Source organism: Loxodonta africana, chromosome 4, assembly GCF_030014295.1.
Source record: "Loxodonta africana isolate mLoxAfr1 chromosome 4, mLoxAfr1.hap2, whole genome shotgun sequence".
Lineage (NCBI taxonomy): Eukaryota > Metazoa > Chordata > Mammalia > Proboscidea > Elephantidae > Loxodonta > Loxodonta africana.
Genome location: NC_087345.1, coordinates 103,703,050 through 103,717,257, shown reverse-complemented (window position 1 = coordinate 103,717,257; position 14,208 = coordinate 103,703,050). Strand labels below are relative to the sequence as shown.

The window sequence follows — 14,208 nt, the reverse complement described above, 5'->3', positions numbered from 1 at the left end:
TGTGACCAGTCCCAGTAAAAACCTTGGGCACTGAGTCTTTCCTGTGCATAAACATCATACACAATTTGCTGCATGAAATTTGCTGCATTTTCACTCCCTGTGTGACCTCTCATGGAGGGAGAAAGTAAAAGACTGGAATCCTCAAGACTTTCCCTGTGTCTTGTTCTCTTATAAACTGACTGTGCACTCACACTACATGGGTTACATCAGCTGAATGGAGCTACCATTGTATGCTTCTGACCCTTCGTCAGCTATAGATAATTGAAAATTGTTTGCAATGGGTCTATGAGGTTTCTCTCACTTGCAAAAAGAGTAATAATGCTCATCAAATTAGCAGTTTAATATTTTTCTGCACAAAAGAACACCAAAGAGGCAATAAATTTTTCTCCAAGCTAAACGAGGTCATAGATTTACATAAGAATTTTTTTATTACTGTAAGTTAAGCCACTGATAATAAATAAATAAAGAGAAGAAGGAGGAGAGGGAAAGGAGAAGAGAAAGAAGAATGTTTGATAACACATGAAATGGTAATAATGCTGGGTTTCGAAGTAGGTTTTTCCCATTGAAATTATATTTTTCATGCCCAGTACTTCAGCAGCCTAACTAGGTTCTTTAATGTAACCAAGCTCAGTTCTTCTACCTGTCCCCGTTATAGCCTGAAGACCTCAAACATAGTAGCCTTTCTGTACCTATATTATGCACCTGATCTCAAGAAAGTGCCATTTTGAGATTAACATGCAATGTGAAAGTCTAAAAAATTAAATAGTTCATATGTTTTATTTGCATAATAAAAGGAATTACACTTTTGACAGCTGTGTGATTAGGAAAAAAAGTTAAGGTTAGACTTAAAAATAATTTTATTTAAATAAAAACTGCTCCAAAATTATCATTCAGGCAAAAACCAAGCAATAAAATTTTCCTAATACTCCTTCATGTGTCTAATCACTAAGAGCAGGTAAAGATACTCTCAATGGGTGAGTACAGTCCACAGGAATGTTGTAGAAGCAGGAGAGAAAGATTAAAAGCCTCTGTACTTGATGATCTCCAAAGCTCCTTCTAACTTTAAAATATTATGCTATAAGTATTGTTTCAGCCTGTTTAGGGGGAAAAAAAATCCTTTGAATACTTCTGTTCAATTTACGTACAATCTTTAGACATGTGTGCCTAATTTTACAAAAATAGAGAATAGATGAGATTCTAGCAAATATATACCAAAGACACTAAATGGGTTTTAAAGAAAGTTACTTATGTGGTTAAAACAATAGATGCAAGTTAATAGATTTAAAAATTTAAAAGGAACAAATATTACGTTCCTCTACTATAAGAAGGAGAAAAAACTTAGAGAACTTATGAAACCAGCCACAACTAGAGCTCAAATAATAAAATAGGCAACTAACTAAAGCATACTTCTTTAAACATCTAGGAATTTTTAAATCAGGAATATTTAATAAAGACAAAAGACTTAGTATGTTTGTGGCCAAGGACACATTTCAATAAAGATCATGCAAAAAATAGCTGGCTACCAATAAAAATTTTTAAATAAGATGTACCACAATTAGTGTACATAAACAATTAGTAATTCATGCAGCTGTGGGGTACACAGAAAGCTAAACATACTTACCTAATGGTACGCTATCTAGATCTGTGTAAACAATAGCAAAAAGGAAACAAAAAGCAATACTCCAATCAAAACAGATCCAATGTCAAGAACTCCCATATAAAACAAGATCATGTATCATTTATAAGAGATATAGAATAGATGCCATAGCAAACACTGATTTTAAGGCAGTTGGATATGCAGAGTAAAGTAAGGAAACTCGGTTGATAATTTAAGTAACCAATTCAGAAGCTTGGTTGGTTTTCTTTAGCCATAAAAACTAATTGTGTAATGGGGTTAACTAAGTCTTTTTAAGTTGGTGATAATTTTTTGGAAGAACAATAATTATTTCCCTCAAAATTTATACATGCAAATTAAAGAAGAAATAATTATTAAAAGTGTAAGTAAATACAGCATCTATTCAGTCAAGTTATAGGGGAAAGAAGTATAGGCTAGCATGCTCAAAGAGCAAAGCTACCATGCAATACATTTAATTAAAATTTAGCAAATTACCTTGTAAAGCATGGCCTAGTAAAGCATCTAGCTCAGGGTTTAATTCTGCTTTCTCTTTCAACATATGGAATAAAAGCTGGTTTTGTGTAGCACTAGTTATTTCAGTTTGTTTCAGGCGACCTTCAAGTACTTTAATTTGAGCCTCTTTCTGGGCAGCCTGAAGACCCTGTAACAACACCAAAAACAAAAAAGAAAAACTTGGGTCATCCAAAACAGAATCTACCACACAAGATCTGTATCAAACAGCAAATACATATAATACATGGACTTTGACATCAGACAGACCTGGTTCAAAGGCCAGCTCCTCTACTTACTAGCTCGGTGACCTTGAGCAAGTTACCTTATGTTTCTGATTCTCAGTTTCTCACTTGTAAAATGATATGGATAATACCTACTTCCTAACACTTTGTGTAGATTAAATGAGAGAATATAAGTCATCTTGCACTGTCCCAACTAGGAAAAAATCATTATTATCTTCAACATTTGGGCAGAAGCTTCTTACAGGTGATAGATTAAAGCATTTATCTTCAAAGAGGGATTGAACCATAGTTTTTCCTTTCTGATTTTGTTTTGAGCTATAAAAAATCAGTATAAATCAAAGTTATGATATTAAGTCTGTTTGAACTCTCAGAGATATTTTCATCTTTCCTATGTTAAAGCAAAAGGGGAATTATTTCTTCTTTAAGCTATCTGTCTAATTCACAAGCACAATAGAGGAGAAACTAATGAAACAAGGATTAGAAAAATTTATCTAAATATTGCTGCCTTCTCTTGACTCTAAAGAAAGCTAGGAGTACTTGCCCAATTAAGACGAGTCTTCTTTCTTAGTACAAAGAGAATGTTCACTGCAGAAAGATAACCCAAACTATAATAAACAAGTCAAAACCTAGGTTTTCAATAATAGTATAGTTAAATCTTACCTTATTGATTCCCATTGATAGGAAGTGATCTAGCAGGTATCGGGCTTCTGTGAGTGTGCAGGCATTAATGACCGCAGTGACATCCAATGTCTCACCTTCTTCCTACATCAAACCAGCATATGGTGATCATTACTTGGATGTAATAAGAGATATGTGCCGTACAAATAATAAATACTAGCACAAAATCAGCAGACGAAGCTGATGGAGTAGTTAGGGCTCATGGAGTATATCAAAAAGAAATATTTTTTGGCTAATGATAAACAGGTTGGATTTTGAGAAATGACATTCATCTACTTATTCAAAGTATAATCAAAACCAAGGAGCCCTGGCAGCACAGTGGTTAAAAGCATTCGGCTACCGATCGAAAGGTCAGCAGTCTGAACCCACCTGCCACTCTGCAGGAGAAAGATGTGGTAGTCTCCTTCTATAATGATTTACAGCCTTAGAAACCCTATGGGCAATTCTACTCTGTCCTATAGGGTTGCTATATGTCGGAATTGACTTGGCGGCAGAGGTTTTTTTTGTTTTTTAATGGTAAAAAATACGAAAACATTTTTTGTTAAGCCATTAAAGATTTTTTTTTAATTACAAACCTTTGCTTCTTCCATCTGCATGATGTTGGCTTGACAATCAGAAATACTGTCGTTAATGTAATCTATATTAGCAGTTAGTGACTCCATCTCCTCGTTGATGTTAACCACATTTTTATCTCCCTCTCCATTCTCCTTCACTATCTTTTCCCTTTTTTTGGAAAGTTTCTCTCGCCTTTTTGTGAGTTCTTCTCGTTGCTATTGAGAAAACAGATTGGATTTTGAGAAATGATGTTCATCTAGTCATTCAAAGTATAATCAAAGCTGAGAAAATAACATAGAAATGTTAAGTTTATCCAAGGAAGAAATTTGCAACCAGCTAAGGGGAAGGATATATACGTTCTATGTTTCCTACCTTGAGGAGTCTATTCATATCAGCCTCCATGTTGGAAATAGTCATTTTCTGCATGATGATGTCTGTAACCCTACGTTCAAGAAGCTGCCACTTCATGCGTGCCGTCTTGGAAGTAAACACTCGGCCAGTCAATCCTTTCCTCTGGTACTTTTTTCTATAATCATATAAAAACAGACAGACATAATTATTTACACGCTGATTTGATTGTGTGCTGCCAAATAATGAGTTTTTTCATTTAAGTTCAACATCTGTAACAATGCCTATGAAGATTATGTCAGGAGGAATTGAAGAATTATGTTGACCTGGTTCCATTTGCTGTGGCTGTTGGTAAGGCCTGGACTCTTGCCACAGGAATTCTTATTTTCTGCTGGGCCGCTGCCCTTGATGCATCTATTTCTGCAGCAGCTGCACTGGAACCTGTGTCCTGAACAGGGGCATCAGATGAGCTCAGCTTCCGAGTGACCTTCCCAGCCACTTTATCTGACATGGGCCTTACTTGCCGACGAAGAGCTGTAACCTAAAACAGCAACACAGACTGACTCATTCTCTCAGTCTATAGAAATACACCATTTATCTCAAAGTCAGAATGTTTCTCCAAAGGAGTCAATTTGATTACACTACCTCTTCCGTTTTGCGACGAAGAACCACTTCTTGATTTCTTTTTTGAGCTTCTAGAAGTCTAAGTTGATGCTATAAAAAAAAAATTGAAAAAGCTTAAATCGTAACCTGAAAGACACAGCACCTCCTACTCTTACATTAACATATTTTCTCATCCCTCTGCAAACTCTAAGAGTTCTTAGCAGAATCCGACTTAATAACAGCTTGAGTCTATTACTACAGATATACATATTTTATTCCAACAAACACAAATACATACTAGCATAGCCAACTCTCTGAAAAATGAAAAGTTATCTCTGTGCCACACAGTTTTATGTAACAAACACTTACATAGTGCTTGCTATATGCAGGTACTATTCTAAGTGCTTTACAAATATTGCCTCATTTAATTTTTGTTAGACATTTTGATTTAGCTGCTGGCTGAAGGCACAAACAGGAACGCACAGAAAAATTATAAATTTCATCACCATTGGTCATATCGTTGGCAGAAACAAAGTTTAGAATATTTTTCATAGAGACATCTTACAATATATACAATAATTATAAACCCTGTTCTAAATATAAGGAGAATTTATATTAATTGTATTAGCACTTTATAATAACTGGAAATGTTAATAGGGTAGGTAAAGTAAATGGTCAATAAAATATTTTTGTTTAATAGTAGTATTGGCTACCAATTTGTTTCTAGGTATACTAGATGAGAAAGATAACTAATTATGTATTCAAAACTACTTTAGCTATATTATAGGGATATAATTTAGGAAAAAATTTTGGACTGTGAAAGAACATAGATCCTAGTCCTGGTTCTGTCATTTATTCACTCTGTGATCTCAGGCAGTGGTTAATAATTGGACTTGATCACAGACACCACTTCTAGGAATTACATTCTGAGTTAAAACAAAAAAAACCTCATGTTTTTGTATCCCAAAATTAAACAGATCATTCCTCTCATGTTAATTCATAGTCCTATCCTACAAAATGGGAATTCTTCAACAAAAGGACTCTAACTTATCATGGTCATAACCCATTGTCTACCACAATGATTGACATAGAAGCAAAGTTATTATTTAAGTGAATGAACTACCAAAAACTAAAACCAACGTATAATTCAAGCTTGCTACCACATCAAATTTCTTCCTATTAAAAATCAAATTTCAAGCTCATTTATATTTTTGTATATGATGTACAAACTTGGTTTTATACTTACGCTTTTTAGAAAACGACATCATGGGCACAGAGCAACAAATAAATATGAGCTTTGCATGTGATTAATGTTATTTTGTGCCGGTGAGTAGATTACAACTCATAGTGACTCGATGTGACGGCACAGAACTGCCTCACAGGGTTTCCTAGGCTGTAATCTTTATGGGAGCAGCCTGCCAGGTCTTTTCTCCTGCAGAGCAGCTGGTGGGTTGAAACTGCTGACCTTTCAGCTTGCAGCTGAACGGTTTAACTACCACATCACCAGGGCTCTCTTGTATGAGATTCAAACTCACTGCCATCAAGTCAATTCCGATTCTCAGAGACCCTAGGGAACAGAGTAGAACTGCCGTGCTAGGTTTCCAAGGCTGTAAATCTTTACAAGAACAACTGCCACATCTTTCTCCCTCAGAGCATTTGGTGGGTTCAAACCGCTGACCTTTCAGTTAGCAGCTGAGTGCTTAAACCACTGTGCCACTAGGGCTCTTTGTATATGATTACCCAAAAACCCACTGCCATGGAGTCGATTCCAACTCATAATGACCCTAGAGGACAGAGTAGAACTGACCCATAGGGTTTCCAAGGAGCCCCTGGTGGATTCGAACTCTTGACCTTTTGGACCTCTATGGCACCACGGTTTCCAGTGTATGTGATTTGCCAGCCTTAAATTTTTACAGTAAAACATGGGAATCATATGATGTGGTAAGATTCAAAAGTTATATCCCAGGAGTTTATTGTTCAATATTTTTCTCTCTATATCTCTCGAAAACAACAGGTTTGGGGTTTGGTATACCTCATACGGTATACCTCACATGGAAACCCTGGTGGCGTAGTGGTTAAGTGCTACGGCTGCTAAGCAAAGGGTTGGCAGTTCAAATCTGCCAGGCGCTCCTTGGAAACTCTATGGGGCAGTTCTACTTTGTCCTATAGGGTCGCTATGAGTCGGAATCAACTCGATGGCACTGGGTTTGGTTTTTTTTTTATTTGTTTATACCTCAGATGATTTAGTAAAAAATATATATATATATATACACATATATATAAGCATACATTGTGAAGAAATTATTCTTGTTCCCCAAAAGTTTTCATTAAAAACAAAATAAATGGGCAAAAAGTGCGAACTCAAATGTCTGTCAACTGATGAATGCATAAACAAAATGTGTTATCCATACAATAAAGTATTACTCAGCCACAAAAAGGAATGTGATATTGATGCAAGCTACAACATAGATGAATGCTGAAAACATCAGGCTAATTGAAAGACGTGAGATGCAAAAGGTATATATTACTTGATTCCATTTATATGAAATGTCCAGAATAGACAATCCATGTTGTTGTTGTTATTAGGTGCTATCGAGTCAGTTCCGACTCATAGCAATCCTATGTACAACAGAACAAAACATTGCCCAGTCCTGCGCCATCCTTGCAATTGTTGCTATGTTTGAGTCTACTGTTGCAGCCATTGTGTCAATCCATCGTTGAGAAGTCTTCTTTTATTTAGATGACCTTCAACTTTGCCAACTTTACCATAATGACTTTCTCCAGGGACTGGTTCTTCCTGATAATATGTCCACAGTACATGACAAGAAGTCTTGCCATTATCACTTCTAAGGAGAATTCTGGCAGTAATTCTTCCAAGACAAATTTGTTCATTCTTCTGGCAGTCCATGGTATATTCGATATTCTTTACTAGCACCACACAATTCAAAGGCACCAAGTCTTCCTCAGTCTTCTTTATTCATTGTTCAGCTTTCGCATGCATATGGGGCAATTAAAAATGCCATGGCTTGGATCAGGTGCACCTTAGCCCTCAAGATGACACTTTTGCTTTTTCACATATGGAGGAAGTCTTTTGCAGTAGATTTGTCCAATGCAATACATCATTTGATTTCTTAACTGCTATTTCCACGGGCACTGATTGTGGATCCATATAAAACGAAATCCTTGACAACTTCAGTATTTTCTCCATTTATCATGATGTTGCTTATTGGTCCAGTTGTGAGGGTTTTGTTTTCATTATGTTGAGGTGTAATCCACACTGAAGGCTGTAGTCTTTGATCTTCATCAGTAGGTGCTTCAAGTCACCTTCACTTTCAGCAAGCAACGTTGTGTCATCTAAATAACGCAGGTTGATAATGAGTTTCCTCCAATCCTGATGCCTCGTTATTCTTCCAATAGTCCAGATTCTCGGATTATTTGCTCAGCATACAGACTAAGTATGGTGAAAGGATACAACCCTGATGCACACCTTTCCTGATTTTAAACCACACAGTATCTCCTTGTTCTGTTCCAACAACTGCTGTTGGTCTATATACAGGTTCCTCATGAGCACAATTAAGTGTTCTGGAATTCCCATTCTTCTCAATGTTATCCATAATTTGTTATCATCCACACAGTAGAATACCTTTGCATAGTCAATAAAACACAGGTAAACATCTGTATTCTGTTAGTCTCTGTTTTCAGCCAAGATCCATCTGACATCAGCAATGGTATCACTCATTCCATGTCCTCTTTTGAATCCAGCTTGAATTTCTGGCAATTCCCTGTAGATGTACTGCTGCAAACATTTTTGAATTATCTTCAGCATAATTTTACTTGCATGTGATATTAATGATATTGTTTGATAATTTCCTCATTGGATCACCTTACTTTGGAATGGGCACAAACATGGATCTCTTCCAGTCAGTTGGCCAGGTAGCTGTCTTCCAAATTTCTTGGCATAGACGAGTGAGCACTTCCAGCATTACATTCATCTGTTGAAACGTCTCAACTAGTATTCTGTCAATTCCTGGTTGTTTTTCACCAATGCCTTCAGTGAAGGTTGGACTTCTTCCTTCAATACCATCAGTTTTTGATCATATGCTACCTCCGATAATGGCTGAATGTCAACCAATTCTTTTTGGTACAGTGACTCTGTATTCTTCCATCTTCTTTTGATGCTTCCTGTATCATTCAGTATTTTGTCCATAAACAAGCTGCCATAGAGTCAATTTAAACTCATAGAGACCCTATAGGATAGAACAGGACTGCCCCATCGGGTTTCCAATGAGCTGCTGGTGAATCTGAACTGATGACCTTTTGGTTAGCATCTGACTTACCCACTGTGCCACCAGGGCTCCACTTTGTCCATAGAATCCTCCAATACTGCAACTTAAGGCTTGAATTTTTTCTTCAGTTCTTTCAGCTTGAGAAATGCTAAGTGTGTTCTTCCTTTTTGGTTTTCTAACTCCCGGTCTTTGCATTTTTCATTATAATACTTTTCTTTGTCTTCTTGAGCTGCCCTTTGAAATCTTCTGTTTAGATCTTTTATTTCATCATTTCTTCCTTTCTCTTTAGTGACTCTACATTTGAAAGAAAGTTTCAGAGTCTTTTCCGATGTCCATTTTGGTCTTTTTTTATCTTCTGTCTTTTTAACAACCTTTTGCTTTCTTCATGTATGATGTCCTTGATGTCATCCCACAACTCATCTGGTCAGCAGTCATTAGTTTTCATTGAGTCAAATGTATTCTTAAGTTTGTCTGTAAATTCAGGCGGGATATACTCAAGGCCAGACATTGGCTTTTAGGTACTTGTTTTAATTTTCTTCAGGTTCAATTTGAACTTGCATATTTAGCAATTGATGGTCTGTTTTAAAGTTGGTCTCTAGCCTTTTCTGACTAATGATATTGAGCTTCTACATGGTCTCTTTTCACAGGTGTAGTTGATATGATTCCTGCGTATTCCATCTGGCAAGGTTCCCATGTATAGTCGCCATTTATGTTGTTGAGAAAAGGTATTTTCAGTGAAGAAGTTGCTGGTCTTGCAAAATTCCATCATATGACCTCCTACGTTGTTTCTATCACCAAGGCCATATTTTCCAACTACTAATCCTTCTTTGTTTTCAACTTTAGCATTCCAATCACCAGTAATTATCAATGCATCTTGATTGTGTGTTGATCAATTTCAGACTGCAGAAGTCGGTAAAAATCTTAAATTTCTTCATCTTTGGCATTAGTGGTTGGTGTGTATATTTGAATAATGGTCATATTAACTGGTTTTTCTTATAGGCATATGGATGTTATCCTATCACTGACAGCATAGTATTTCAGGATCTATTTTGAAATGTTCTTTCTGATGATGAATATGATATCATTCCTTTTCAATTTATCATTCCCAGAATAGCTGAGCATACAATTCCGATTCGTAATGGCCAGTACCACCCCATTTCAGCTCATTAATGCCTAGGATATCGATCTTCAGGCATTCTAGTTCACCTTTGACAACTTCCAGTTTTCTACCACTCATCTGTCAGTTTGTGGTACTGTGTTAGCTTGCATGTTGCTGCGATGCTAAAAGCTATGCCACCAGTATTTCAAATACCAACAGGGTCACCCATCGTGGACAAGTTTCAGCAAAGCTTCCAGACTAAGACATACTGGGAAGAAGGACCTGGTTATCTACTTCTGGAAAAAAACTAGCTAGGGAAAAGCTAATGGATAGCAGTGGAACCCTGTTTGATATAGTGCTGGAAGATGAGCCCCTCAGGTCAGAAGGCACTAAAAATACTACTAGGGAAGAGCTGCCTCCTTAATGTAGAGTAAACCTTAATGATGTGGATTAAGTAAAGCTTTCAGGACCTTCATTTGCTGACAGGGCATGACAAAATGAGAAGAAACAGCTTCAAACATCCTTTAATAATTGGAACATGAAATATATAAAGTACAAATCAAGGAAATTGGAGATAATCCACAGAGACCAGAAAGCGGATTAGTGTGGTTGTCAGTGACCGAGGGGAGGGGGTAATGGGGAGTAATTGCTAATGGGTGTGGGGTTTATTTTTGGGCCAATAAAAATATTCTGAAATTAGGTAGTGAAAATAGTTGTACTACTTAATGAATATATTAAAAATCACTCAACTGCACACTTTAAAATGGTATATGGCATACAATTTTCATGGTATATGAATTATATCTCAATTTTTTTAAAGTAGTACTTAGGAACAAAACCTTGGTGATCCAGTGGTTAAGCATTCAGTTGTTCATCAAAAGGTCAGCAGTTTGAATCCAGCCACTCACTGGAAACCCTGTGGGGCAGTTCTCTATCTTATAGGGAAGCTGTGAGTTAGAATCCACCCAACACCAATGGGTTTGGTTTTTGGTTTGGTATTAAAATGTGCTTATACTTGATTTCAATAGTAATAGATTGGTATAAATAAAATCTAAATTTCCCAGGAATTGAATGTGATAAACTACACTGGCTATTAAAATACACTAGTGTGCTAGAAAAAAATCAGTAATATAGTCATAAATGTAAGAGTCATCTATCCATAATACCTACTTTTCTGCCTTGTTATCATCTCCCACCTACCTCTTTAATTTTCCTTTTTACCTCTCAAAGTATGTTTCCCTTTTCTAAAATATGCTGTATGTCTATGTTTTCTTCAAGAAAGACTTAGAAAAAGTTGAGCAAGAAAAAAGGAACAATGGTTGAAACCTAACTGATAATGAGGAAAAGGTGATGCCCTCTTCTTTTAGGGCGGAAGAAAAAATTGTAAATAGAGTTTTTTTCCTTTTATAGAAATAACCATATTACTAAAATTTTGGAATAAAAAAGAAAAAAACAAATCAACCATAACATATAACCCTAACACAACTGCAGTCAGCACGTTATTATGTATACTTTAAATTTTTCCCTCATTTTAATCATATACTAAATGCTGTTTTATATATTTAATGTTAAATCTTAGTCATTTTTAATATACTTTAGAGTTTCTAAATGCTTACTTTGAGTGGATGAATAACAATCCATTAAATGAGTCGGGCCATAATTTAACCATTCCTTCTATAATGAAGCATCTTGGCTGTTTTACATTTTTCATTATTATAAATAATCCTGAAGTGAAAATTTTAACAAATAGTAATTTTTTCCTTATTTTAGATTATTTTCTTAGCCTGAATTCGTGGGAGTAGAATTCTTGAGTCAAAAATACAAAAATTTTTATAGCCCTTAATAGGGCCTCTTCTAGTAAGGCCTGCTTATACTCTCAGAAACGCTTGTAAGAATCTAGTGATAAAACCACCTTTGGAAACATTCTAAAATTACTTTTTTACATAATACTGGAAATAGTTACTAAGTCTCCTGAGAGATAACTGGTAAGTCTTTGCCATCTTCTTCCATCTTGTCATCAAAGACATATGCCTCAAATAAAATTTATAATAGTATTATGCTGTTTCTCATAAGTTTTTTTTAATTTAATTTCTATAATCCGCATACTATAATAAATGTCATATTATAAAGTTAATGCTTATTTATTATCTTTAACTTGTATGAAAGACTTACAGTTATCAGAAAATTTCCTTCTATTTATTAAACAGTCTTGTTCAATTCATATTATTCTTATATGTTATCATTGTTAGGTGCTGTGAAGTTGATTTTTCACTTATAGAGACCGCATGTGACAAAGAAGAACTGCCCCACAGGGTTTTCTTGGCTGTAATCTTTGCAGGAGCAGATGGCCAGATCTTTCTCCCACAGTGGGTTTGAACTGTCAGCCTTTCAGTTAGCAGTCAAGTGCTTAACCACTGTGCCACCAGGGCTCTTTAATTCTTACGTATCTGAGAGTTAAAGTCCACTCACCTCTCTTTTACGTTGATCCTTTTTCAACTGAGCAATCTCTCTGTTTCTTCTAGACTCTGTCAACCTGGCCTTCTCTTGTTCTTCTTTCATTTGTTTCATTAGGCGAACCTGAAAAATTAGGCGTACATTATCTGTTGAAATTATTCTATCACAGCATCTGTTAAATAAACAACACATATGGAAGTAAATTCTTAGAATTCTGAATACTTAACATGGTAATGCGAGTTTTGCCACACATTTTAAATGCTCGATTCTTATTTTTGCAGATATATTACAGAAACTTTATTTCTATCCAATTGCTTAGTGTTCTATTTACACTTTTTATATTCGATTCTTGGTTCTTCCATAATTTCAATGAAGTTTTATTACTTATCAGAAGCTAAATGACCTGGAATGAGTAACTTAACCTCTCTTGACTTTGATTTTTTCATCTATAAAATAGACATAATCACTCTATTGCATTGTATTACTGTGGTGATTTGTATAGTGCCTATAACAGTGCTTGGCACGTAGGAAGCACTTAACAGATATTATCTATTGTTGCTACTGTTATCAGCATTTACACAACATAATAACCTAGTTACCTTCTAAATTATTTCCATATTTACTATTTTAGGAAAGTGCATTGATTTTCATGGCAGGTGTTAAGAGTAATCAATTTCACAACATAAACAGATAACAGATCAGGATTCACATATTCTCTTCGGTCAGGGAAAGAAAGTTTGTGCTTTTCTGTGCATGGGAATGATAAACACCAAATTCAGGATAGCTGCTACCCTTTGGGGAAAGCAGAATATGATCAGGAAGGGATACACAGGGAGCTTAAAGTATATCTGTAATGTTTAATTCATCAAATTGGACAGTGTATATAGTATTTGTTATGTTATTATCTATGCAGTTTTGTATGTTTGAAATATTTTATACCTTTGTTAACCTTCTACAAAAGTTTTCAGAGGAGAAATATCCATCAGAATAAGAGAAGCTCTGTTGACCACAAGGTTTTCAGCCACCCTGAGGAAAGGCTTTGATGATGGATGACTACAGGAAACAGCTTCTAATTGCCAAAGGGAAATACATCATTTGTAAAAAGACTGAGTTATATTTTACTAGATAATGGAAAGAACCACGATAATTGGTGCTTTTTGTCCCGAATGGCACAAACATCCTCTCCGTTGCAAATATTAATGGAAAATATAATCGATACCTTTGTCTTTTTCATTTCCATCACATCCTGCTGCAATTTCTTCAACTGCTTTTCATATTGAGACTGGTTTTTTAGCAACCTCGCATGCTCTTTTTGAGCTGTCTGAAGTCTCTGCAGTTCTTTATTCATGGCTTGGAGTTTCTTTTCATATTCAGACTTAATTTTTTTTGCTTTTTCTTCTGAGTAAGATTCTACTGAGCCTAAATGACCAAAATATTTGTATTTGTTTTTGTATGAGAGTTTTTATTCCACAGATTATAACTCATGACCTTAGAGAAGTGTTACCTTCCAAACATAAACCTCAGGAGACCAGTGTGTCTCTCAATCACTCTCTCTTTTATTTTCTACTCTTATCTGGCTTCATGATTATTGAAGTGGTCTTTTTAAATTTTACTTTTAAAATGATACAAAGCATAAATAAAGACATTAAAACAATTAACCACAACCTTAGACAAAATAATTAAATAGCCTACACAGAGTAAAAAAAAAAAAAAAGTTTACCAGCCTGAAAAACAAAATAAATAACAATATTTAACATAATGAGAAAAATTAACATTCAATATGGCTCCTAACACACAGCATTGCCCATGAGTTGA

The 14,208-nt window shown here is 35.4% G+C and overlaps 1 protein-coding gene across 1 annotated transcript in view; it reads right to left on the bottom strand.

Moving 5' to 3' along the window:
* The window catches only part of KIF21A (kinesin family member 21A), a 97,561-nt gene that overhangs the window by 37,923 nt on the left and 45,430 nt on the right, over window positions 1–14,208 (bottom strand). Inside the window, exons 15-22 of the mRNA XM_064285168.1 lie at window positions 13,613–13,812; window positions 12,409–12,516; window positions 4,597–4,665; window positions 4,278–4,492; window positions 3,976–4,129; window positions 3,624–3,818; window positions 3,031–3,132; window positions 2,111–2,276 (exon numbers count right to left, since the gene is read on the bottom strand). Of these exons, the coding sequence (XP_064141238.1) occupies window positions 2,111–2,276; window positions 3,031–3,132; window positions 3,624–3,818; window positions 3,976–4,129; window positions 4,278–4,492; window positions 4,597–4,665; window positions 12,409–12,516; window positions 13,613–13,812 (1,209 nt within the window). The remainder of the gene's footprint in view (window positions 1–2,110; window positions 2,277–3,030; window positions 3,133–3,623; window positions 3,819–3,975; window positions 4,130–4,277; window positions 4,493–4,596; window positions 4,666–12,408; window positions 12,517–13,612; window positions 13,813–14,208) is intronic.